At 50.7% G+C, this 24,883-nt stretch overlaps 1 protein-coding gene and 1 pseudogene across 13 annotated transcripts; both read left to right on the top strand.

Annotated features, from left to right (window-relative positions):
• The first annotated feature begins 506 nt into the window (after window positions 1-506).
• On the top strand, window positions 507-3,232 carry Dctpp1-ps1 (dCTP pyrophosphatase 1, pseudogene 1; annotated as a pseudogene).
• A 13-nt stretch (window positions 3,233-3,245) lies between these two features.
• On the top strand, window positions 3,246-22,663 carry Flcn (folliculin). 13 transcript variants are annotated; one of them, XM_039085951.2, is made up of 14 exons: window positions 3,489-3,815; window positions 4,968-5,045; window positions 6,832-6,949; window positions 9,933-10,203; window positions 10,843-10,989; window positions 12,407-12,628; window positions 13,456-13,616; window positions 14,890-14,981; window positions 15,758-15,948; window positions 18,538-18,651; window positions 19,178-19,301; window positions 20,097-20,228; window positions 20,311-20,416; window positions 21,654-22,663. In XM_039085951.2, exons 4-14 carry the CDS (start codon window positions 9,955-9,957, stop codon window positions 21,853-21,855), a joined length of 1,740 nt encoding a protein of 579 aa, XP_038941879.1. In that variant the 5' UTR covers window positions 3,489-3,815; window positions 4,968-5,045; window positions 6,832-6,949; window positions 9,933-9,954; the 3' UTR covers window positions 21,856-22,663. The 13 variants fall into 13 exon arrangements, with proteins under 13 accessions (XP_006246552.1, XP_006246551.1, XP_038941879.1 ...); XM_063269001.1 differs by lacking the exon at window positions 4,968-5,045 and adding an exon at window positions 9,199-9,442 and having other exon boundaries at window positions 3,518-3,811; window positions 9,696-10,203; XM_039085952.2 differs by having other exon boundaries at window positions 3,573-3,811.
• Window positions 22,664-24,883: the final 2,220 nt, after the last annotated feature.

Raw genomic sequence — 24,883 nt, 5'->3', positions numbered from 1 at the left:
GGGACCAGATTAACTCAAAGCATTGGAACCAATCTCAAACAGAGCAGGCTGCTGGACAGTAGCATCAACTGCACAAAGATGTGGCCTAGCAACCAGGAACGGACAAACTGGAGTTTCCCACCTCTGCAGAAACAGAGAGACCTGTGGACCTGACTGAATTTCAGGCAACTTTTGGAGGGCTGGAGTTCTACCCCACCCTATTGGGTTTGGTAGCTCTTTTCTGATTGATCCCCTTTCCACCTTATTTGCATATCCACATTTAACTAATTAGGCCTACCATGCATCCTGGAGGCCCTATAAATTAAGATAATCTGGGCCTGGAGGGGCAGAGTTACTGCAGAATTCCACAGAGAAGGAAGAGATGGAAGGCTTGTGTGCCTGTTTCTAGGAGTCTGGCCCCAGATGCCTCTAGTCTCTTCAGAGGAAGAATCCTGATGACTTCAGGGTCCAGCTCCCTGCTGGTTCACCTATCAAAGAAGCAAGACTGCCTTGAGGACTGTGGATGCAAAAAAAAAAACAAAAAAAACAAAAAAACAAAAAAAAAAAAACAAGAAACAAAACAAAACAAAACAAAAAAAACCCAAAAAACAAAAAACACAGATCTCATCTTAAAGGGAATAAGACACAGTTTATTCTGGAGTCATTTTGAGTGGCCTGGGAACACAGAGTTAGGTTACCCCAAATTAAATGTTTCAATGTGTAAGCATTTTTGTAGTTTGCTTTTTATTTGTTTTTTTTTTTTTTGTTTTTTTTTTTTTTTAATTTTTGAGAAAGGATTTCTCTGTGTAGCCCTGGCTGTCCTGGAACTTGCTCTGTATAGCGGGCAGTCCTTGAACTCAGAGATCTGTTTCCTTTAGCCTCCCAAGTGCCACCCCTGCCTAGCTCAAATTTTATAGGTTTACAGAAGAAAGCCATAAGTCACAGCAAGTTTAAATACACTGGTGGGTACCTCAGGCAGGTACAACTAGATGGGAGAGCTTTCCTGTAGGCCCAGGATGCTACACAGTGCACTTCTGAGTTGGTGAGTTAATACACTCCACAGGTTTTTATCTATTTGTTCTGACACAGAGATACGCAAGGAATGGCTGTTCCAGAGGGCTAGAATTAGCCCAAGATAAGGCAACTAGCTTTTGGATCTGCAGCATTCCAGTCTGGTTACAGGTACTGACATTCTAATCAGCCAAGCTCCTTTTGAGTTGGGAAGTCTCACGGCTAAGGCGTCTGTGGGGAACTTGCTCCAGCTAGCTTCTGGGACAGGCAAGGTGGACTCATTCCCACCTCAGCCTCCAAGGTCTCTCAATAACTGCAGAAAGGATCCTGCTTGCTGCCTCAGCCTTAGAGACCTGGGAGAGCCTCTGGGGAGGGGCACACTCCTGTGGTGCCCTCAGTGACCTCCAGACTCATTCTGTGATGACTGCTTTTGGTTAGCTGCCCAAATCCTTTGCTTTCCAGGATAACGGTTGTCAGGGCCATAGTCAGAGCTGACCTGGTTCTTCATAACATCCCACTGCTATGGGGAGTTCCAACCAGTTTCACTTATTTCCTGAGTGGCAATCTGTTTAAAGCTGTTTTATCCTGCTTAAGATTGTTAACCCGTAGTTGACACATACTTGCTTTCTTTCTTTTTTTTTTCTTTTTTTCGGAGCTGGGGACCGAACCCAGGGCCTTGCGCTTGCTAGGCAAGCGCTCTACCACTGAGCTAAATCCCCAACCACACATACTTGCTTTCGTATACTGCTGTCTGCTTACTCTATTCTTGGGGGAGAGTGGGGAAGTACCTTGTTAAAGACGGGAGATGGGGGTGGGCGGAATGTCCCAAGCTGGTAATGGTGTGTGTGGTGATGTGGGGCAGGAAGACTCAGCTGCTGCCGGCCCATTCAGCTTCAGCCCAGGGCCCTGCTTGAGGACGTCCAACGCCTCCATGCAGAGTTTGCTGCTGAGTGAGACTGGGAGCAGTTCCACCAGCCTCAGAACCTGCTCCTAGCCTTGGGGAAGTGGGCGAGCTGGCAGTGCTCTTTCAGTGGAAGTCTGACACAGAGCCTGGTCCTCAAGCATGGCTGCTAAAGGAGTGAACAGGCCTTGAGGAGGAGCTTAATGATGTCCTCATCTACCTGGTGGCTTTAGCAGCCCGTTGTCATGTGGACTTACCTCAAGCAGTAATCTCCAAAATGGACACCAACTGACGTTACCCAGTCCATCTGTCCCTAGGTTCTGCCTGTAAGTATTCAGACTTGCCCTGTGGGACCCTTTCTGAAAACCAGGCTATGGGGGCTGGAGACCCTGACTCTGAGTTGAGAAACCAGGCTTCTACCTAGAAACACAGTGCTAGTCTGGTCTTATTAAGTCAGAGGCCTGGGCCTGGGTGTTTTCTCTCTCAATAAAATGACATAAAAAAAAGACAGCAGATGGTTTCCACTTCGGAATCACTCATGGTATCAGGAATAATTGTCCTGGTAAAAATAAACACACAAAAGACAATACTTAGGGATGAAGAGATGGCTCAGCGGTTAAGAGCTCTGACTGCCTTCTTCTGAAGGTCCCGAGTTCAATTCCCAGCAACCACAGGGTGGCTCACAACCATCTGTAATGAGATCTGATGCCCTCTTCAGGTGTGTCTGAAGACAGCAACAGTGTACACATATACATTAAATAAATAATATATATATATTTTTAAAAAAGACAATACCTAACACTTTGACACCACCTTACACTCCTTAATCTTTACCAGGCAAAACTTTCAAAACAAGTTTGCGATTTATTTTCTTTTTCTCCTGCTCCCTCTCCAACGAAATATGAAAGTTTCATGAAATACAGAGAAAGAAATCAGATCCCTGTGATTTGAAAAGCAAACAGATACCAATTACTTGTACTCATCTGACTTCCCCACTCCCTGATAACCACATTCTGGGTCTCCTCCTGGACCTTCAGCATAGTGTGCACAGCAGAGGCTGGCTCCTGCGAACAGCTGGCAGCATTAGAGGGTCAAGCCCAGAGCCCTATTCTCATTTGTCTTCACAAGGGCCCATGCTATGCACTAATAGCTTTAACATTCATTTTAAGTAGCTAAATAATATTCCATCCCTAACCACCAAGCTGGGAACCAAACCCAGAATCTGGAGAAAACAAACAAACCACAACCCATGAACTGTTTTGGAAGCTAGTTTGCAAAGATAGGTCTGGCTCAGGCGAAGACTGAGCCGCGCACATGCGCGGTCCTTCTTCGCTCTGTACCCCCTCCTCCTTCCCAGGATCTGTCCGCACCTTCCATTCTCAGGAAGGGGAGACTGTGTTTCTGATCGGCAATTTAACAGGCTGGGAGTGGAGCTACAAAAACTCACAGAGCCCAGAGGAAATTTATCCGTATTTTTTCTGTTCTGTAGGGACGAGGGTATAGGCTAACTAATTCTCTCTGACTCTTTTGAAATGTTAGTTTTGACGTTACCCCTGCAGAATGGCTTCTCTTGGTGGCCGGAACTATCTACGTTTCTCCGCGGGGTGACAAGCGGTACGGAGGGGCGATTGTTGCCGAGGGCGCTTGGACTCTTGGCTTGGAAGAGCGTAACGCAGCACAGCGTGGCTCGGCGCATCCTAGTCTCCTGTCGGCGCCGCGGCACCGCTCGCCGTGGCTAGTCTCTGGCGTTGCCTTCCCTCCGCCAGCCTGCGGATGGTTCGGTCCGGCTGGGTCACGCGCTAGACTCGGTGCAAGGGCCTGCGGAACGGGCGAGGGGCAGAACGGTGGCGACAGCCTCAGGACAGTTGCGAGCGGGTTCCGGCCCAGCATCCGGGAGACGGCGGCGAGCGCCCCAGCTGAGTTGGTATTGGCCCATAGGGCTGAATGGAAAGTGGGGATGGTAAACACCAGGGAGAGGGAGGTGACAGGTTCCATCCCTCGGTCGGGGTAATTGCTGTAGTTTGAACACTGCTGGGGACAGCGTCCTGCCAGTCCACCCCCTGCCCCCCCCCCCCCCCCGTTTTCTAGCAGGACGGTCGTCAAAGGACAGGACGGGCAGGGCACCTCATTTCTCCATTCTAGAAGGATATCTGGTCCTCATGCCCTGGAAGGAATGTTTAGCCCTGGGATTAGCCAGTGGATTGCAGTTGAGGAGGTCACAAGTAGCCTGGACAGAAGGGGGTTGTTGGACCTACTGCAAGTATAGGGTGACTTTCCATTTCTTGGGGGTGGGGAAGCCTGGCACCACCCATGGTGCCCGGCAGAGAGAAAGGCTACAGCCAGAGTGCTGCTGGCAGTGCTGGGTTATCATAATTGTCTTTAAGCAGTGGAGAGGTCATGGCACGTGATACTGTTTGCTTTGCTAGTGTCAAGTGACTGGGCGCTCTCTAAAGGAAGTCCTGCTGAACTTGGCAGTAGTAGAGTGGGGAGTGGTTCTAAGTTATAGATAAAGTTCCCTGCTGAATTTCTTACCCACTCTGTACTAGCTAGTGTGGCAGCCGGGAGGAGCGGTGAGTTTCCTGTGGCAGACAGTTAACAGCTCCTGCTGACCTCGAGATCCTTGTAACCCCTTGTTTGCCTACAGGGCACTCTTAGTGGCCTGGTGCTGTGAGGAGACAGGAAACAGAGATGAGGTAAAACCAGGGCATACCAGGGAAGGATGGTGTGGGTCTTGTTTGCCAGTCCTGTGGTTTAGACAGTGTGAACAAGCTGTGAACGTGCACAGCCTGCCTCTCAAAGAATTCAAGTATGACGGGGCTGGGGATTTAGCTCAGTGGTAGAGCGCTTACCTAGGAAGCGCAAGGCCCTGGGTTCGGTCCCCAGCTCCGAAAAAAAGAACCAAAAAAAAAAAAAAAAAAAAAAAAAAGAATTCAAGTATGGTGGTGAGGAGACTGTCTTCAGCTTGGAAAAGTTACTAGGAAGGGGTGGTTAGGCACACTCACAGACGCCAGCTTAGTAAGAATGTGGTAGGCATTGGACTTGGAGAGTGACTGAAGAACTGGGCTCTTCCTGGCAGGGAGTCGGGTGTCATATGCAGTACAGTCTGAGAAGCCTGTGAAGCCTGTTCTCCAGTACCCAGGAGGACTTCCAGGGGGTAAGGGACAGTTGGTTTCTCTGTGGCTCCAGAACTGAGTGTCATCTAGGGTTCCGTGACGGTCTCCCAGTGGCCACCTGGGCTGAGGGATGAGTAATGCGAATTTGTCTTGTTGGACAAATAAATGCTTTTTATCAGAAGCAATGTTGGGCACATCCTGTGTGACCCTGATGCTTTATGACGGTGAAAACCTGAAGAGAGGCTCGAGGGGTGTGGTCTGAAGGTCTGCGTTGGCACGGTGTGTGTGCTACGAAAACAGTTTCCTTCTAGACAGCAGTTGGAAAGATGGAAATTTTGTGTTTAAAAAATGTTTGGAGGGGCTGGGGATTTGGCTCAGTGGCAGAGCGCTTGCCTAGGAAGCGCAAGGCCCTGGGTTTGGTCCCCAGCTCCGAAAAAAAAGAACCAAAAAAAAAAAAAAAATGTTTGGAGAGACGAGTCAGTGGTTAAGAGCACTGGCTGCTCTCTCGGAGGATCCTGGTTCGATTCCCGGAGCCCATACAGATGCTCACAACCACCTGTAACTCCAGTCTCAGGAGATCTGATGCCTTCTTACGGCCCCCATATGTGCAGGCAAAAAATAATAAAAGAAATGTTCAAAACAATTCTATTTTTGAAGCTGGGCATGATGGTGCACGCCTTTAACCCCAACACCCAGGAGGCGGAGGCAGACAGATCTCTGTGGTCTGTATAGTGAGTTCCAGGCCAGCCAAGGCTATGTATTGAGACCCTAAAATTTATGTATTGGGACCCTAAATTTCAGCTACGCTGTCAACTTACTTCCAACCACTTTGATAGTTGATAGAGGCCCTATGCTAATCAGAACCCCAAGTGTGTTAGCTTTCTGACGCGAGAAACAAAACAACAACCTGAGATGATCCACTTAAAAGGAAGAACTGGTTTTGCTTCACGGTTTTCATTGGAGAGCCTGTGGTGGCATGATGTGGTGAGGGGTACACAGTGAGGTAAAACTTCATACCTCATGGCACCTGAGAAACAGGACCAGGCAGGGCCCTCTTCAAGGGCAGGACAGTGACCTAACTTCTTTCCACTCAGCCTTAAAAGGCGCCATTACCCCTGACAGTGCCATCAGCTGGGGATCAAGTCTTAAACACATGGTTTCCTTTGGAGGGACACATAGAATCCAAAAGCATGGCTGACAGGATGGCCCAGCTGGCAAAAGTGCTTGCCACACAAACCTGACAGCCAGAGTTCCATCCCTGGAACCCGGGTAAAGACTAGCACTCCCACAGTGAGGGGAGGCAGAGACAGGAAGTAGTGGGGAAGCTCTTGTGCCAGTTAGCCTGAATACACAGTGTGGCAGAAACAAGACCAGGAGCAAGGTGAAGGACAAGGGTGACCTGCAGGCTGTCCTCTGACTTCACGTGCATGTGCCAGGGTGCATGCGAGTGTATTTCCGTCTTCCTCCTCACCTCTCTCCACTGCACACATGCCAGTCAGCAGTCTTTCATTCGTTTTTGTTTTTCGAGAAAGTGTTTCTCTGTGTAGCCTTGGCTGTCCTGGAACTCACTCCGTAGACCAGGCTGGCCTCTAACTCACAGAGATCCCCTGCCTCTGCTTCGAGCGCTGGGATCAAAGGAGGTATGCACCACCATGCCTGGCTAACAGTGTTCGTTCTTTAAGATCCAAAGCACTACAGCAGATAAGTGTCCAGCTTCTCTCGGCAGTGCCCTGGTTTGAAGTTGGCTGTCAGCTGCTCAGTCATTATTCATGCCACGAAAACCAGTTCTCGGAATGAGGTCTGACTTCTTTTTCTTTTTTTCTCTAGACAACCTCAAGCCTTTGAATTCGAGTGCAGTTTGCATACCATACCTGACTCATCCGGCAGGCCTCGTACACGTTCTGGTCTAGGCAGGATGGTGCAGCCGTGATCTGTCAAGCATAAGGTTGGTAAATGACACTCCACACGTGGGAGAAATTTGGCTGAGGGCTGCTTTCACATGCTGACTTTGCTGGAAGGATGCTCATTTCTCCTCCATGCATCCCCCAAGGAGGATGTGGCTCCTTTCCCAGGGTGCGTGCTTCTGTCTTGAGTCCTGACTTCCATATTTCCCCATCCTGTTATTGGTTGCTTCACCTCCTCCATAGTGGACGCTTTTTCTGCTTCTGAGACAGTGTCTCATGTTTCTTGTAGCCCAGGCTGGCCTGGAGCATTCCGGTGGCTAAAGCTAGCTGATTCGCCTGCTGCCGTCTTCTGGTGCATCCATTCCAGATGTGTGCCACCATAGGTGCAATAGGTGTCTGAGCCTCCTCAGATACCTCTGGTTTCTCTGATTGCCATGGTCAGCTCTCTGAGCGAGTCATTTGGTGCCTCTCATGTGTTGGGAACTGTGGTGGACACAGAAGGGATTGTATTTAACCAAAGTCTCCACCAAGAGGAGCTTAGCATTTGTGAAGGGAAAACACAAGCAACATAGGTCCCAAAGCCTAGGACAGGTGACAGAGTGGGAGCTGGTAGGTTGGGGAGTGACAGTCAGCATGAGCTAGTCAGGCACCTGGAGGCCGGGTGCTCCCGACAAAGATCTGCAGCCCACATGTTCAGGACCTTCATCTCCAGCTCTTCTGCCCTGTGCTGCAGTCAGAACCCCCATGGGCAAGTGTACCCCCAAGTTCTCTGCCTCCTGCCTTATCAGTTGTTTATAGCTGCTGCTGCTAATCCTGTTTCAGCCTAGGAGGACTGGTGCTCGGTGACCTGTCAGCTCAGGAAGTTGACTGCAGAAATGCTAGAGGTAGGGCTGCTGATGGTAGTGCCATCTCAAAGGAGGCAGCCAGAGACGACCAGGGCACAGCTGTCCGTCACCAGCTACCTGTGTGACGAGTGCTGAGCTCCAACTTTGCGCTCGTCTGATGGGCCATATCTTGGCCTATTCTTCCCGGGGACAAGGACCTAGGAAGAAAGTGTCCTCTTGCCTGTATTTAGAGACTTAAATAGTTGCATACTCCTTGAGTAGGATTCTCCTAAGGAGCCCGGGCGTTGTTGTTGTTGTTGTTTATGGAAATGCCCCGGAACCCACACAGTTCAGATGAAGCCCTGTGTGAACGGCGGTCCTGAGTTTTGCTCTAGTTTAAAATCTTGAGTTGTCCCATGTGACTGGATATGGTGGGTGTGAAGACCCTAACCCGTCCTTCCAGACCTTTTTCCAGCCAGCCAGTATGGTCTGCAGTGTCCATGGGTCAGGTATGCAGCTTTGGCCGTCCCCACCTCTGCCTTTGCCACCTCTGCTGTCAGAACCCCTAGGACATTCTGGCCTTTAACACCTTTTCTGGTTAGCTGTAAAGCAGAGAACAAATGCCCCTCGGCCACCCAACCGTGCCGCAGCTGCCTGCAGGCTGCCATATCATTTCGTCAGGTGGAGAAGCGGGGCTTCCCAGACACCACAGCCCTTTCAGGTTCACCCTGTCTCTTCCACTGGAGCACCATTCCCCACTCTTTCCTCTCTCCTCTAGAAATCACATGACTTCCAGTGACCTTCCTGTGGCTCTGCAGGTGGTCAGTTTTGGGTGGTTTTGTTTGGTTTTTGTTTTAGACAGGGTTTTACTCTGGCTAGCCCAGAATTTGCTTTGTAAACTACACTGGCCTCTGCCTCTGTGGCAATGCTGGGATCACCGGTGTGCCACCATGCCTGCCTACGCCTTTTTAAAAACTCATGATGTGATAAAACTCATGACGCAGCATTTAACTCTCTCCCTCACACCATCCACCTCAGCTCCACTGTCTTCCCAGCTGACACCGTCTCTATCAGACTCTGGTCACCTCGCTGGGGTCAGGTCCGGCTCCCCAGATCTCTCCAGTGGGTTAGCCAGAGCGTATCCTGCATGTGCCTGGTTTCATTCTGTCCGAGATACAGCGGTTTGTAGGATTGCCTGACTCTCAAGGCTGAGTGACACCCATTCTCCCCTTACTAAAGCTCTTATTGGTCCAGCAGGATGGCTTAGGTGGCTCTTTGGTCACCTGCTCTGGAGGGCCCTGTGATCTGTGGAAGCCACATGGTCCCTGTTTGAGGCCCTGGCTGCCCCATTCAGTTCCACTCGAAGCTAAAAAATGTCTGCAAACCCCACCCCAGCATCCGCTCCGCCCCGCCCCTTTGTTTTCCCCATCTCCATCTTCATTATCCACATTCTCTCCTCCCTCTAGTTGAGTCCGCCTACTCATTTTGGAAACTCTGGCACTGTTTGGCCTCCCCACCTGTCACCGTCACCCACCAGTGCCCCATCGTTCTTCAGTGGGCAGTGGGGCTGTCATCTGGCACCTTCTGCTCCTCAGCAAAGCCCTCAGAGCTGGTTTGCCTTCATCAGAACCCTGGGAACCTTGCCATTTCTAGAACAAACGGGGGCCTGGCTGTGGCCACAGAGTTCAAGAGGTCCGCCTCTGCCCTCAGGTCTGCCCATCTCTGAACCCACTCAGGCCCCCCCATCTCTGAACCCACTCAGGCCCCACCCACCTGCTTGGCCCACCCACGGCTCCACCCAGACCTGTGCAGCCAACCCCACCTCTGGTCCTACTCCCCTCAGAGTCCCCTGTATGTGCTGCAGAGCTGTGTTCCAAGTCTCCCCATGCAGAAAGATGTTCATCTCTGTAGGTGCCCCCCACCCCGACCCCAAGCACCCCAGCATTCAAACCTTGCCTTGCAGGTGTGGGAGATGATGAAGGCTGCTGACCCTCCTTGGTGCCTGTCCTGTCTGTGTCCATCTATCCGTCCATCCATTTGCTCTTCTCCCCCTCCCCCGTGTCTTTCCTGCCCTTGATGTAGCAACTGTTACGCAGCGAGTGCCCATTGGTGCTGGCAGGTGCGGACACCCTGTCAGAGCCCTTGGCCTGATTCCGTAGCATGGATGGGGCAGGCCCACAGATGCCGTCCTTCCCTACAGGCCTCGGCCATTCTCCAGCACCATGAACGCCATTGTGGCTCTCTGCCACTTCTGCGAGCTCCATGGCCCCCGCACGCTCTTCTGCACGGAGGTTCTACACGCTCCCCTGCCCCAGGGTGCCGGAAGTGGGGACAGTCCTGGCCAGGTTGAGCAGGCTGAGGAAGAAGAGGGCGGCATCCAGATGAGCAGCCGAGTCCGTGCCCACAGCCCAGCCGAGGGCGCCAGCACTGACTCCAGCAGCCCGGGGCCCAAGAAGTCAGACATGTGCGAGGCAAGTGCCCTTTGGGACCGTGAGCTGGTTTTAGCCTTTCTGTGAGAGGTGGGCTGTAGTGGGAGCCTGGGAAACCTCCAAGGTCCTGAGAACATTTTTCTCACCACCCCAGCATGAGCCCTTTTAACCTAGTCAGTGCAGAGGCCGGTCTAGTCTACAGAGAGAGTTCCAGGACAGTCAGGGATGCACAGAGAACCCCTGTCTCGGGGGGAAGAAAACCACACATCATTACACATACTTAAAGGAAGTCGTACCAACTAGAGATAATGTTTCTCCAGAAAAAAGCAAGTTTCTTTTCTTTCTTTCTTTCTTTTTTTCTTTTTTTTTTTTTGTTGTCGTTGTTGATTTTGGTTTTGGTTTTTCTGAGACTGGGGTTTTCAGTGTAGCCCTGGCTGTCCTGGCACTTTACTCTTTAGACCAGGCTGGCCTCAAACTCACAGAGATCCTCCTTCCTCTGCCTCCCTAGTGCTGAGATTAAAGGTGTGCACCACCACTGCCCAGCAAGAAGATGATTTTTAAAAAGTTTTAAAAATTTAAAAAGGATTGTGTTTTCTATATTTAGATATGTTGCCTGCTCCTAGCCAAGAGATTTATTTATTTATTTATTTATTTATTTATTTTGTCGTCCTTTGTGTGCAGGGCTGCCGCTCGCTTGCTGTAGGGCACCCAGGTTATATCAGTCATGATAAGGAGACCTCTATCAAGTACGTCAGCCACCAGCACCCCAACCACCCACAGCTCTTCAGCATTGTCCGCCAGGCCTGTGTCCGCAGCCTGAGCTGTGAGGTAAGGCCAGCGGCAGGCTATCCGCGGGAGACGTGCACGGGGACAGATAGGTTCATTGCTGTTTACCAACACAGGGGGCCTTGCTTGTCAGTGCTGTGTGAGCATGGAAGCAGTCGTTAGAGCCTGAAGAGTAAGTCCCTGTGGACTCGGGCTGTCTACATAGGGGTTGGCATTTCACTTCGAACAACAGACTGGTTTTTCTAGTCCATTCTTGATGGGCAAGTCTCTGAGATGGGACGGTCCCTAGGCAGTGTCACCTTTACATTGTATCAACATGCCATGGTGGAATGCTTAGAACCTTCCAAAGAATGCATCCGGCTGCAGGGCTGGCTCAGTGGTGAAGAGGTCCTAAGTTCAATCCCAGCAACCACATGTTGGCTCACAACTGTCCATAGCTCAGTCCCAGGGGACCTCACACCTTCTTCTGGCCTCCATGGCCACTGCACGCACGTGGGATAGACATATATGCCGGCAAACAGAGCAGAGAAGAAAAATAAAGGTTTAACAACAAACAAGAATGTTTGCCCCTGAGCTTCTGCTGTGGGGCCCGAGTCTCAGCTTCTAGGTCTGATCTGTCCCACAGGCATATATGGCCCCTATCTCCACCTTGTAGGATCCCTGGGCGCCATGGTGCTTGTTCTCAGTGTGCTCTATACCTCCGTCTCCTGCTGTACGCTCAGCAGCACCAGATGCCCTGTGCACAGTAGTCACAGGTCCAGCAAATTTGTCAGGAGGGAGAGACCAAAGGACTCTCTAAAAATAGGGTGTGCTATGGGCTGGAGATAGCTCAACAGCTACGATTCTGTGCTACTGATACGGATGATCTCAGTTTAGTTCCTAATATCCACCCACGCTGGGTAGCTTACAGCCTCCCATGACTCCAAATCCAGGGGATCCAGCACCTTTGGCCTCTGCAAGCACCTGTACTCGTGTTTACACCACCCCCTCCTCCAACCCTACACACCACATTCCCATGATTTAAAGACCAGAAGTAGCCATTGCTTCTGCTGGCTCTCCAGTCTGCCCATCAAGAGCAAGTTGTAACATTTGGTGCCATTCATTGATAGGACACTGGCCTGCTCTGTTCCAGCCAGGCCCTGAGTCCTAACCCCAGCACCACCAAAAACAGGAAAAGAGGGCCTGGAGAGATGGTTCAGTGGTTAAGAGCACTTACTGCTCTTCCAGAGTCCTGAGTTCAAATCCCAGCAACCCCATGGTGGCTCACAACCATCTGTAATGAGATCTGATGTCCTCTTCTGGTGTGTCTGAAGACAGCTACATACAGTATATATATACTTATATATAATAAATAAATCTTTAAAAAGTCTTTAAAACAATAACAGAAACAGGAAAAGAGGCCCACGAGGCTTGAGGTAAAGTCAGGACTTCCCCTAAAGTTACTGTGGCTCCCTCCAAGGTGTGCCCTGGTCGTGAAGGCCCCATCTTCTTTGGTGATGAGCAACATGGCTTTGTGTTCAGCCACACCTTCTTCATCAAAGACAGCCTGGCCAGAGGCTTCCAGCGCTGGTACAGCATCATCGCCATCATGATGGATCGGATCTACCTCATCAACTCCTGGCCCTTCCTGCTGGGCAAGATCCGCGGGATCATCAGCGAGCTCCAGGGCAAGGCCCTCAAGGTGATGCTCAAGGCGGGGCTGTGGCCGTTTGGCATGGATGCTGGGTGCCCGGGCAGCAGTGGTCCTCCTGGCTCTGCCTCTGCTTTGGGCCCACGCTTCAGTGCGGTGATGTCCCGGGCGACCCTCCCAGCCAGCCTGTAACTCTCCTGGTTTCATCCTGGTCTTGAATTCAGAGACCCGCCTGCCTCTGCCTCCTGAGTGCTGGGATTAAAGGCAATCACCCCCGCCACAGCTGTCCTAACTGCTATTCAACCTCTGACTTCTTGCCCAGTACCTTTACTTCCTGTACCCTTCACAACCCAAACTGCCTGCTACTCTTATCTAGACCCCACCTAGGGCACCCCCTCCAGCTGCAGAAGAGCACACAGGCAGGCATGGCCATGCTTTGGTCACAGACCTTTAGACTCAGTGGCCCATTTCTCATTTGTGCTCTGTCCTTGGGCAGTAGAGGAGGAGGCTGTTCATCCTTCGTCCTGATAGGTGGAGTGGCTGGACTGTATTAGAATGTGGCTGGAAGGCATAGGAGCCTCCTATAAGGAGTTAGTCCTGTGTCTGTCACCTGCAAGGGTCTGTGAAATGAACCTGAGTACTTGAAGAACGGTGACTATCCAGTGGAGTCCAAGGAGCCAAGTAGGGGTAGAGAGGAACACACAGAACCCCCTGGGTCAGCAGAACCATTCTGTGAGGCATTGCCAGACTGCTGGCATGGACCGTGTTCTGAGTCAGGAACACAGAGTGGGAGAATCTGGGAAGTGGGGTGGCAGTAACTGAAAGGTTCGGTGGTAGCCATCCCTGAAGAGGCCCTCTTCTCCACCCTTTGTATTCAGGTGTTTGAGGCAGAACAGTTTGGATGTCCACAGCGTGCCCAGAGGATGAACACTGCCTTCACACCCTTCCTGCACCAGAGGAACGGCAACGCTGCCCGCTCTCTGACCTCCTTGACCAGTGATGACAACTTGTGGGCCTGTCTGCATACTTCCTTTGCCTGGTAATGAATCCTGGGTCTCGGCATCTGTGAGCCATTAGAACAATGCAAAGTCACCCATCTGCCTCCTGGTGGGGTTGGCTTGTGTACCTCTGTGGGTCTGCTGCAACCCAGAGAGGTCTCTGTCTCCCCACTGGATGGAAACCCTGTGAGGTAGAACTCATTTTTGCACTGACACAAGTGGGAAGACCACCAAGTCTCCTCTCTGAAGATGGCAGCAGGTTTCTAGCTCAGGCCTCTCCCGAGCCGGTAGCTGGTGCTTTGGGCTGAGGCCTGGGAGTTTTTGCCGGTGGGGAGCAGTCAGCTGGTGTCTGGGGTGAAGGTCTGGTGTATGGGTGCCCTATGAAAAGGGAGCTCCTGACCCTCCACTGAGTAGTCCAGGAAAACGGAACATGTAGAGCCTTAGCACCTGAGTGTAGCAGGGACATTCTGCTCCTTCTGGAGTTTGTTTGTCAGCCGATGGGCATGTAGGCTGGGCCTGTTCCTTGGCCATTGTGAATAGAGCAGCAGTAAACAGGAGTATTTAAGGATCTCCGCTGTGGTCGCTTGAAGTCCTTCAGGTCATGCCCGGGAATGGCGTATCGGGTATGGATTTGGAGGCTTCTCCCCACTAAGACAGGAAAACAGAGTTGGGTCCTGTGGAACTGCAGTTACAGATGGTTGAGAACCACGGAGTCAGTGCTGGGAGCTCACCCCATTCCCCGGTGAGAGCAGCAGATGCTGTTAACTGCTGAGCTGTCTCTTTAGCCCCTGTCCTGGGTTTTCCTGCTGAGAGGAATTCTAACTGATGTGAAAGGGGATGTCTAAGTAGTTTGAATTTCTGTTTCCCTGATAGTTAAGGATATTGAATACCTTTTCACATACTCATTGGCCATTTGTAACTTCTTCCTTTGAGAATGGTCTAGAATGTTTTTGGTTTTTACACCTATTATGTAGCCGTGAGAACATTACCTCACTTAGCAGAACTAAAGATTGTCTGGGGTACAACTTAGGTTCCCTTCATCTCGAAGGTGACTTCTGAATTGGGATTAAAACCAACAGTTCCTTCAAACATCCCATACTCTATTTTTCTCATCCCCTCTGAAGAAGGACCAAACTCATGTCTTACGGAATGTTTCCTCAGTGATGGGGGCTGGGGTGTTGGAGGGCGGTCTTTGAGTATGCTTATGTAGGCCATCTTCTGTGAGCTGGGGTTTGAACCTAGGGCTTAATAAGCCTCAGGTTCAGTTTTCCCATTGGCAGGGTACCTCATGACTGGTATTGCATTTTTCTCCAGGCTCCTGAAGGCATGTGGTAGCCGGCTGACAGAAAAGCTCTTAGAGGGTGCTCCCACAGAGGACACCCTGGTCCAGATGGAGAAGCTTGCTGGTAAGTCTGTTTTGTTTTCTGGGCTGTCTATAGTGGCAGCAACACCCCTGGCTTGTGGCTGCCATAATGAGTGGAGCTGGTACAAGGGAGTCTGGATGTGAATAAGCATGATAGGCCTTTGTGACAGCCACTCCCATGCCCTTGTTGATGTTATGATTCCGACTCATCTTCCTCGATGGTGCCTATTCTCAAGTAGGTTGGGGATTCTTAGAGAGTTCCCTGAAGGCAGCTCCACTGGGCAATCTCGAGGTGGCTCTGCTTGCCAAAGTTTCCTCTAGGTAGCTCAGCTGGTTTCCTCCTCAGCAATTGTTTTTTGCTTCTGTAACCTTGAAGAGAACCCTTGTGAATCTTGTTAGTTTCAGGAACTTCCTGAGACTTGTATCTCATAAGCCTCTCCTTAGAGGGAATGTTTTAGTTCAGAGGAAATCACTGTTCAACATCATCCCTACATCCATGGTCTGGTTCTCATTGTGACATTCAGCAGAGGTTGTCCGTGTGAAGGGAGATGGGGTGAAATGGTGTGTGGAGCACAGGGCTGTTTCAGCAGTTGAGTGGGATTAGCATCTTCCAGGAAGAGCTTCTAAGATGCGTCTTCAGCCCAAGTCTTCCTCCCTTCACCCCAGATTCCTAGTCAGTAGCAGAGTCATCGGGCCTCTCTGGGATACAATAGGAATTAGTAGTGTAGCTGTAGGTGCCCCAAAGCAGAAATGGCCACAGAACCAAACTGTAGCATCTAAGGGGATGCTCACTCCATACCTGTCCTGTTTGCCCTGTAGACTTAGAGGAAGAATCAGAAAGTTGGGATAATTCAGAGGCTGAAGAGGAGGAGAAAGCCCCTGCTACGGCAGAGGGTGCTGAAGGGCGAGAGCTGGCCAGTTGCCCAACAGAATCATCCTTTCTCTCAGCCTGTGGGAGCTGGCAGCCCCCAAAGCTTTCTGTCTTCAAGTCCCTTCGACACATGAGACAGGTAAGCAGAGGGGTGTGGTCCGAACTGAGAAGAGCCCGGGCCACTTCACAGGATACCAGCCCTTTGGGTCTGAGCTTCTTCTACATCCATGGGCAGGGGAGACACTGGGAACTTCTGAGTGGGTGTATGGCTGAGGGCACAGAAGACATCAGCCTGTCTTAGCAGGACCAGTGTTCTTTTAGTGACAGAATAGACATCCGGTGTATCTGTGTGCATTCATGTGCTTGTGTGCATGTTCCTGCATGCTCATATGTAAACACAGACCAGAGTGTCATCCTTCTGGGTGCTATTGATAAAATTGTATTTTGAGGCAGTGTCCCTCACTGGCCTGGAACTCGTCCAGTATGCTGGCTGGGTGGCTTGTGTGTCCCAGGGATCTGCCTCCCAACCCCTCCTGGCTGTAGGATGACAAGCACGTGCCTCTGTGCTTTCCCTGCCTTCTTAAAGTTAAGTCCTGGAGTGCAAACTCAACTCCTCGCACTTTGAAACTGAGCTGTCTGTCCAGCCCAGCATCTGTTTGTCTGTCAGGTTTCCTGAGGTCCTCCAACCTTGTCACCCTGGAACCTCCTGAAGGTGTTGAAAAAGCACTATCACCTGTTTGTGTGCAGGCTAGACCTTAAAGTAATGGTCAATCCTAGGATAAATCGGGCATAATCTACATGCCGCAACCTTAGCTGTTATTGGTGTCTCAATGGTGGACTGTTATTTGGTGTGAAAGAGTGAGAAGGTGACACGGAGTAGGAAGTGTACGCACGCCTTCCAGAGATGGAGACAGTCTCGTGAGAGTGAACATGGTTTGTCGGGTCAGATGGGAAGCAAGGGTTGCTCCAGGTGAAGCACACTGTCCCCTCTTCACACCGTTGTCTCTCTTTGGGTTAGGGTCTCACGTATCCCAGGCGGGTTTTGAACTCACTGTGTAGTTTACCAAGTGCTAGTATTATACGCATGTGTAAGCGTGCTGGGCTTACTTTTTGTACTATATTTCTTGTTATCTTTAATCTGGAATTTTTAAATTTTATTTACTATTACTACCGTGTGTGGAGGTACACATGGATGCCGCAGTGCACACGTGGAGCCCAGAGGCCGATTTCGGGGCATCTGTCCTTCCTGCTTTATGTGGGTTCTGTCCGGACACCCATCTCACACGGAAAATCCTCTCCCAACCTGCTAAGCCGTCTCTCTCAACGTCTTTATTTTTTTTTTTTTCCAATTAGTATTATTTGACCAGCCAGGAATGATTTCTGTTTTGGAGGCTGGGGAGTCTAGTGAGATGACCCCCAGGGGTAAAGGTGCTGGCGACCATAAAGACCTAAATTTGATGCCCAGGCAAATGGATTGAGCCCTGGGATTTCAGGGTGGGAGACAAGGATTTCAGGGTGGGAGACAGGATTTCAGGGTGGGAGACAGGATTTCAGGGTGGGAGACAAGGATTTCAGGGTGGGAGACAAGGATTTCAGGGTGGGAGACAAGGATTTCAGGGTGGGAGACAAGGATTTCAGGGTGGGAGACAGGATTTCAGGGTGGGAGACAGGATTTCAGGGTGGGAGACAGGATTTCAGGGTGGGAGACAGGATTTCAGGGTGGGAGACAAGAATTTCAGGGTGGGAGACAGGATTTCAGGGTGGGAGACAGGATTTCAGGGTGGGAGACAGGATTTCAGGGTGGGAGACAGGATTTCAGGGTGGGAGACAGGATTGCAGGGTGGGAGACAGGATTGCAGGGTGGGAGACAGGATTGCAGGGTGGGAGACAGGATTGCAGGGTGGGAGACCGGATTTCAGGGTGGGAGACAGGATTGCAGGGTGGGAGACAGGATTGCAGGGTGGGAGACCTTTGTTCTCCAGTGTTGAGCTGGGCTCACTTTGCTGTTCCTTCCCAAGGTTAACAGAGCAGGAATTGTGCTTCCCGCTGCACATGGGAGTACTCAGAGGCATTGGGGTTTGTAAAGTACATATTGTAGCCTCTTTTTGTAGTTTTTGTTTTGTTTCAACCTCATGTTTGGCCTCAAAAAACAATGACTACCTCCTAGCCGTAAGTGCTGCAGGAGTTACTGCCAGGCAGATCCTGTGATAGCCTCCCCCTCTGAGGAACTGCAGCTATAAAGAAGGCTGTTGCAGCTGACTTGGGCAAGTACCAGGATGTGGGTGCATCCTGGTGGTGGAGGCAGAGCCCTCTTCCTGGGGATGGAGTGATGAGCTGGTTGTTCACTTCCAAGCCCTCCAGCGTGACAGCGTGTTAGAGAGGGCGAGGGCTGCAAAAAGTAGACACCAGGCTGACCTCAAACTCACAGAGATCTGCCTGCCTCTGCCTCCAGTGCTGGAATTAAAGGCACACACCACCACTGCCCGCCTGGCTTGCTTCATACTTTTCATAGTGTACGGGGTTGGGAGTTATATTAAAAATGAAATACCTTTGGAGTCTGGTGACTTCTGTCCCCTGTCAGCCTCTAGCAGGCCACCAGAATCCCTAGAAAGAGAATTAACTTTCTCTTTGCTGACCGTGAGCTTCTTTACTGTGAAGAGATTGTCTGAGTACGTGGGGCTAGATTAGTTCCTATAATATGCCTAAAGAACTATGTGCTGTGTTTCAGGTCTTGGGAGCCCCATCTTTCCGAATGTTGGCCTGGCATGTCCTCATGGGTAATCAGGTGATCTGGAAAAGCAGAGATGTGAACCTTGTCCATTCCGCATTTGAAGTCCTCCGGGTGAGAACCTTCCCCTGTATGCTAATGCTTGACTTGGGACAGACTATTAGGGGTACCACCAGCTCAGAGCCTCGGAAAAATTGGTTTTCCTTGCCTGGTAAAAATGGCGGTCATTGATGCTCCCATGGAAGGATCCTGTATTGTCACTGTTGACGGCTACACTGTCTCCCTTTCTCAACCTGAAACTCTTCTGAGAAGTTATCTGAGCAAGAACTGGCACTTGCTGATGCTACATGGCTGTTCTCAAGTTGGGTGGTGGTGTAGGATCATCTCACAGCATGTCTGCTGGCTGCCAGAACCCTCAAGTGCTTCTCCATGCAATGAGCATCTGAATGGGCAAGGAGACCCAGAGGAGGCAGCACATGTCAGCGTTGATCTATGACTGCCCCCCAGGACCAGAATTGGGGGCATCTGGGCGGGAGACTACACATGGGCTGAGAGACTATGGACACACTGAGGAGGGAGGCTGTGGACCAGCTGCAGAGGGTGCATTTGTGGTGAATTCTGAGCACCTTGTTGTCCACAGACCATGCTGCCTGTAGGCTGTGTGCGAATCATCCCTTACAGCAGCCAGTATGAGGAGGCCTATCGCTGCAACTTCCTAGGGCTCAGCCCTCCGGTGCCTATCCCTGCTCATGTCCTGGCCTCTGGTGAGTGCCCTCTGTGAGACACGTACTGCCCACTGCTCTGAAAGACTCCTGTATCCAGCCCAGGGGTGCCCCTGGATCCAAGTCATAGATTTTAGGGCAAGGCTGTGCTCTGCCGCTCCAGCTGGGATGCACTGGGGTTGCCCCAAGCCTGGAGCAGCAGTGCCCTCTGTTTGCAGTAGGACCAGTCTGTGCAGAGATGTTTGGCTGTAAAGTTCTTATACCACTAGCCGTGTGTGTGTGTGTGTGTGTGTGTGTGTGTGTGTGTGTGTGTGTGTGTGTGTGTGTGTGTGTGGCCACTGAACCCTCAAGGCAGTTTCCATATACAGCATTGGTTCTCAATCTCCCTAAAGCTGTGACCCTTTAATGCGGTTCCTCATGTTGTGGTGACCCCAACCATTAAATTGCTTTTGTTGTTACAACTGTAATTTTGCTACTGTTATGAGTTGTAATATAAATATCTCTGTTTTCCAGTGGTCTTAGGTGACCCCTGTGAAAGGGTTGTTCGACCCCAAGAGGGTTGCAACCACCAGGTTGAGAACCACCAGTCTACAGGATAGAATAATAGTGAAACCATCCACTGAGGCTGCTTAGAATGAATTTACCTGAGTCATGTATGTTCAGTGTAATGTACCAGTTAGTTCTAATTTAACTGAGGCAAGAATTCAATTAATGAATCAACTGCAAAAGGCATTAAGCCCTTTCTCAGAGGAGGCTTGTCCCTGAGGTTTGAGTCTGGGGGTCTTGCAGTGGGGTCAAGGGACACTTTACAAGCTAGCACGTGTTTTGTTGCTACAGAGTTCGTAGTTGTCGTGGAGGTACACACAGCCACTCGCTCAAACCCGCACCCGGCTGGATGTGAGGACGACCAGTCCCTCAGCAAGTATGAGTTTGTGGTGACCAGCGGTAGCCCTGTGGCTGCAGACAGAGGTGGGTGCTGCTGCTGTCTCCCTTCATCGGGGAGGGGAGGGGTCACCGAGGCCTCTGCATCGTCTGGTGTTTGTATCTCCAGTTGGGCCCACCATCCTGAATAAAATGGAGGCAGCTCTGACCAACCAGAACCTGTCTGTGGATGTGGTGGACCAGTGCCTCGTCTGTCTCAAGGAGGAGTGGATGAAGTAAGCCCCAGCCTTGCCTTGACAGCTTCCCGGGCTGGGGGTGGGGGTGGGGGTGGGGGGTGAGGGTGGGGATGTGGAGGGGTGGGGCAGCTCACCATGGCAGTGCACTTTCATGCCAAAAAGCAGAAGCAGGATGTGCAAGCAGAGGCCAAGTATCAGGCGGTGGTGGCGTCTGCCTTTAATCCTAGGACTCAGGAGGCCAAGCATATGGATATCTGAGTTCGAGGCCAACCTGCTTTACACATGCGCGTGTGCACACACACACACACACACACACACACACACATACATAGAGAGAAAGAGAGAGAGAGAGAGAGAGAGAGAGAGAGAGAGAGAGAGAGAGAGAGTGAGTTAGTTCTAGGATAGCCAGGACTGTACAGAGAAACCCTGCCTGGAGAAAATAAACAAACAAACAAAGAGGCCATGCTGTGGCCCTGGGAGCCGCGAAAGTGGAGTTAAGAGTCGGGTTCAGGGGGCTGGGGATTTAGCTCAGTGGTAGAGCGCTTACCTAGGAAGCGCAAGGCCCTGGGTTCGGTCCCCAGCTCCGAAAAAAAAAAAAAAAAAAAAAAAGAATCGGGTTCAGACACCAACCCTGCCCCTCAGGAGTTTGCTGACATGGGAGGTGTCCAGTGTCTCCTGTCCTGGACCCTGTGTCCTGGTGGGAAGTGGTTGCAGCTACTGAGATTTAATGCTGGTATGAAAGTGCTGTTCCTTTATTCCTTAGTTCCCTTTTGGTTTTGGAGGGGTGGTGGGTACTAGGTGGCCAACCTAGGCACATGCTCAGTCGGGTGCAGCCGGGGCAGCCTCCCCTACAGCTTTATAAAAGGAAGTCACTTGTTGCCTTATGCCTTGTGTCTTGGTACTATTTTATCAAATTAATTGAACTAGTTGAACCTTTTCCTGGTTTCCAATAATGTAGTGAAAACTCAGGAGCAGTATTTCTTTACGAATTCCTCTCTTCTTTTTTGAGGGGGACTTTCCCTAGCTTAGCCAGGCAGGCTTTGAACTTCCTGGGTTCAAGGAGTCCTCCTGCTTCAGCCTCCTGAGCAGCTGAGACTGCAGCACTCCATTATCTTTTGCCATGGTAGTGGCCTGGCCTTCCTTGGGGTGAACCCCTGAGCTTGGCATGCTGCAGCTCCAGTGGGGCCTGCAGAGCTCTCACTGGCCTGGAAGTTGGGCTGCGTGAGGAAAGCTTGACTGGGCTGTGGGTCTAAGTGTTCATCTCTGTTTTCTGCAGCAAAGTGAAAGTCCTGTTCAAATTCACCAAGGTGGACAGCCGCCCCAAGGAGGACACCCAGAAGCTCCTGAGCGTCCTCGGCGCATCAGAGGAGGACAACGTTAAGCTACTGAAGTTCTGGATGACGGGCCTGAGCAAAACCTACAAGTCACACCTCATGTCCACAGTCCGAAGCCCGACAGCCGCAGAGTCACGGAACTGACTCCGAGAACACCGTCTGGAAGGTGGTGTACATCTTAGCTCTGTGGGAAAGACTGCCCTTGGGTTTCTGAGTGCTGGCGTGAGATCCTGTTTGAGGAGTGAAGACTTACGGGCTAGGCCTCGCCCTCCTTGTGAGGCTCTCTTAGCCCATGTTGAAGTGTAGGGGACACAGGGACAGTGGTCCCACTGCATAAAATTGCTCTGTCAGGAACTGGTGAGATGTGCTATGTGCCTCTTGAGGAGAAAGGCTGGGAGCTGAGAGGAGTCTACGAGCCAGCCTCTGAGGTTTTGTTGTTGCAGGATGTCCTCGTGGGCTTAGGACAACACCTTCCCACCATGGAAGACCAAGCATCCTGGATCGTTTGTCTTTGGGTTGATGACTTCTCAGGTCATGTGCACACCCGTGGCCTCTGGACATCAAGACCATGGCTGTTTTGTTTTTGTTTTTTTAATTTTAGTCTTTGAGTCAGGGTCTTATTCTGTCTCCTATCCCAGTTTAGAACTCACGGTGTGGCCTATGCTACTTCCAGACTTGTAGCAGTCCTCCTGCCTCAGCTTCCCAAGTGCTGGGAGTACAGAACTGAGCCATCAGAACCTTACGTTGCTTTCTTCTCTGTTGCTGCCATAGCATTAACCAGCGACTGTAGACTGTGGTGGGGTTGAGGCGGAGTGCCTCTCACCGTAGCAGCTTAGACTCCCTGAAGCTTTCCCAATTTGTTCATAATTTAACACGAAGACTACGTTTGTGTGTCTTGGTCTCTGTACAGTTGCAAGAATGTTGAAACACAATAAATCTGTATTTTTGTAAACTGCTGATTTATTTATTTAATGTATATGAGTACATTGTAGCTATCTCCACACACACCAGAAGAGGGCATCGGATTCTATCATAGATGGTGTGAACCACCTTGTAGTTGCTGGGATTTGAACTCAGGACCTCTGGAAGAGCAGTCAGTGCTCTTAACCACTGAGCCATCTCTCCAACCCTGACTATGTTTTTTATGTTGGATACTGTGATGATTTGTATATGTTCGGCCCAGGGAGTGGCACTATTAGAGGGTGTGGCCTTGTTGGAGTAGGTGTGTCACTGTGCGTAGGCTTTAAGGCCCTCCTTGTAGCTGCCTGGAAGCCAGTATTCTGTTAGCAGCCTTCAGATGAAGATGTAGAACTCTCAGCTCCTCCTGCACCATGCCTGCCTGGATGCCTGTATGTTCTTGCCTTGATGATAACGGGCTGAACCCCTGAGCCTGTAAACCAGCCCCAATTAAATGTTGTCCTTATAAGAGTTGTCTTGGTCCTAGTTGTCTGTTCACAGCAGTAAAACCCTAAGACAGATACTATTAATTCGGTTCCATCAAGGAGATGCAGCTGTGTGTACTGTGTGTCGTGTGTCCCAGTGGGGCTGAGGGAGACACTGTAGGGTACAATGCAGGCTCAGATGGATTCAGACACTGGACAATAGACTCTTACATGCCTTGCATTGTGTGTGTGGTCCACTGTTAGCAGGGCACAGCATGATAGCTCAACCCTATTATGCCAGCTCTTGTGGGGCTAAGGCTGGGGGATTGCTGTAAGTCTGAGACCATCTAAACCAGGCTATGCTACAGAATAAGACCTGTTTGCCTAATGGTGCCCAACTTCAGGAATAGGTCAGTCCCTGCAGATTAGAGGAAGATATCAGAAGAGGGCCATCTTGGACAGGGGGTGCCCCAGCCAGCTCTGGGTAGGAAGCGATGCTGGCCTGGGTGGTCCTGGGAGGATGAAGGAAATTGATGTCCGTCTGTATCTTCTAAGTTTTGGATAAGAGGTCTTTGTCTTCCAGCATGTAACATTCCCTGAATCACTGTCCTGTGTTCAGTCAATGCTCCTGGTTGTCTGCTGTTTCAGCTGTCGAGCCTCTTAGTGAGTAGGAATGCAACCTGAGGAAGCTCTGAATTCATGTCACAGGAGGCAACGTACCCTGCATTCCCATCAGAGAGCAAAACTTTCTGCATCATTAGAGACAAAGGTCAGGATGCGAGTGTGGACCGCTGTGGACCTGTGCCTTGAAAACAGTATCATTCTTAACGATCGACTCGATGATCAGAACATGCATGTGGTGGTATGTTTTATATCAACCAGGGTTATCAGAGAGGAAGGAGCCTCAGTTGAGAAATAGGCAAACCCATAGGGCATTTTCTTAATTAGTGGTTGATTAGGGAGGACCTGGCCACTGTGGTAGGTGGTCCTGGGTTCTATAGAAAAGCAATCCGACAAGCCACGTGAAGCAAGCCAGTAAGCAACACCCCTCCATGGCCCTGCTTCAGCTTTTGCCTTAATGTTCCTGCCCTGTTTGAGTTCCTGTCCTGACCCCCCATGATGAGCAGTAATGTGGAAGTGTAAGTCGAATTAAACCCTTTCCTCCCCAAGCTGCTTTGGTCATGGTGTCTTTTCACTGCAATGCAACCCTAAGGAGGACAGGGATTGGTACCAGGATAGTGGGACATTGCTGTAACAGAGGATTCTGAATGGACTTTGGAACTTTGGGCCAGAAAAGATGTTGCATGTTCAAAGCTTGGTGGGCTGTTCTGTGGGAGCCTGAAGGACGAGAATATTATGAGCAGGGCAGGCAGTGAGGCCTGGCTTGTGAAGTCTCAGAGCAAAGGTTGAGGGTCCCTTAATGACTCTGTCAGGGCTGTTTGCTATTTTAAGAATCAGTAGCTCTGGTCACCTAGGGCTAAACAGTCAGCTGTGATTAACACGAGACCAGAACCAATAAAGTGTTTTACTGGGACAGTTGATGCTGGTTAGCTGGAGCCAAGAAATCGGCGGTGACTCCATGCTGGGGTGGGCTTTGGTGACGCAGTTGTCTTTGAATCATTTCCACTCCTATAGGTAATTCCAGTAAAACTCATTGTTCCCCCTGGATGGTATCTGTTGGATGGTTCTTTAGCCTGTTGTCAGCTCCTTATTTGGGGTGAGCAAATATTTATGTCTCCCCAAGAACGGTATTAAACGTGTCCTTTCAGATCCATGCTTCAGGCCAGCAC

The sequence above is a fragment of the Rattus norvegicus genome, chromosome 10 (genome assembly GCF_036323735.1).
Source record: "Rattus norvegicus strain BN/NHsdMcwi chromosome 10, GRCr8, whole genome shotgun sequence".
Taxonomy (NCBI): Eukaryota; Metazoa; Chordata; class Mammalia; order Rodentia; family Muridae; genus Rattus; species Rattus norvegicus.
This window is presented reverse-complemented; position numbering and strand designations above follow the sequence as displayed.

What these genes read in the sequence shown, in the direction of transcription:
- Flcn (XM_006246490.4), top strand. Translation starts at nt 9,955, where the DNA reads ATGAACGCCATTGTGGCTCTCTGCCACTTCTGCGAGCTCCATGGCCCC. An exon ending in AGAAGTCAGACATGTGCGAG is followed by an intron (nt 10,204 to 10,842) that starts GCAAGTGCCCTT and finishes CTTTGTGTGCAG; the next exon opens with GGCTGCCGCTCGCTTGCTGT. An exon ending in CCCTGTGGCTGCAGACAGAG is followed by an intron (nt 20,229 to 20,310) that starts GTGGGTGCTGCT and finishes TTGTATCTCCAG; the next exon opens with TTGGGCCCACCATCCTGAAT.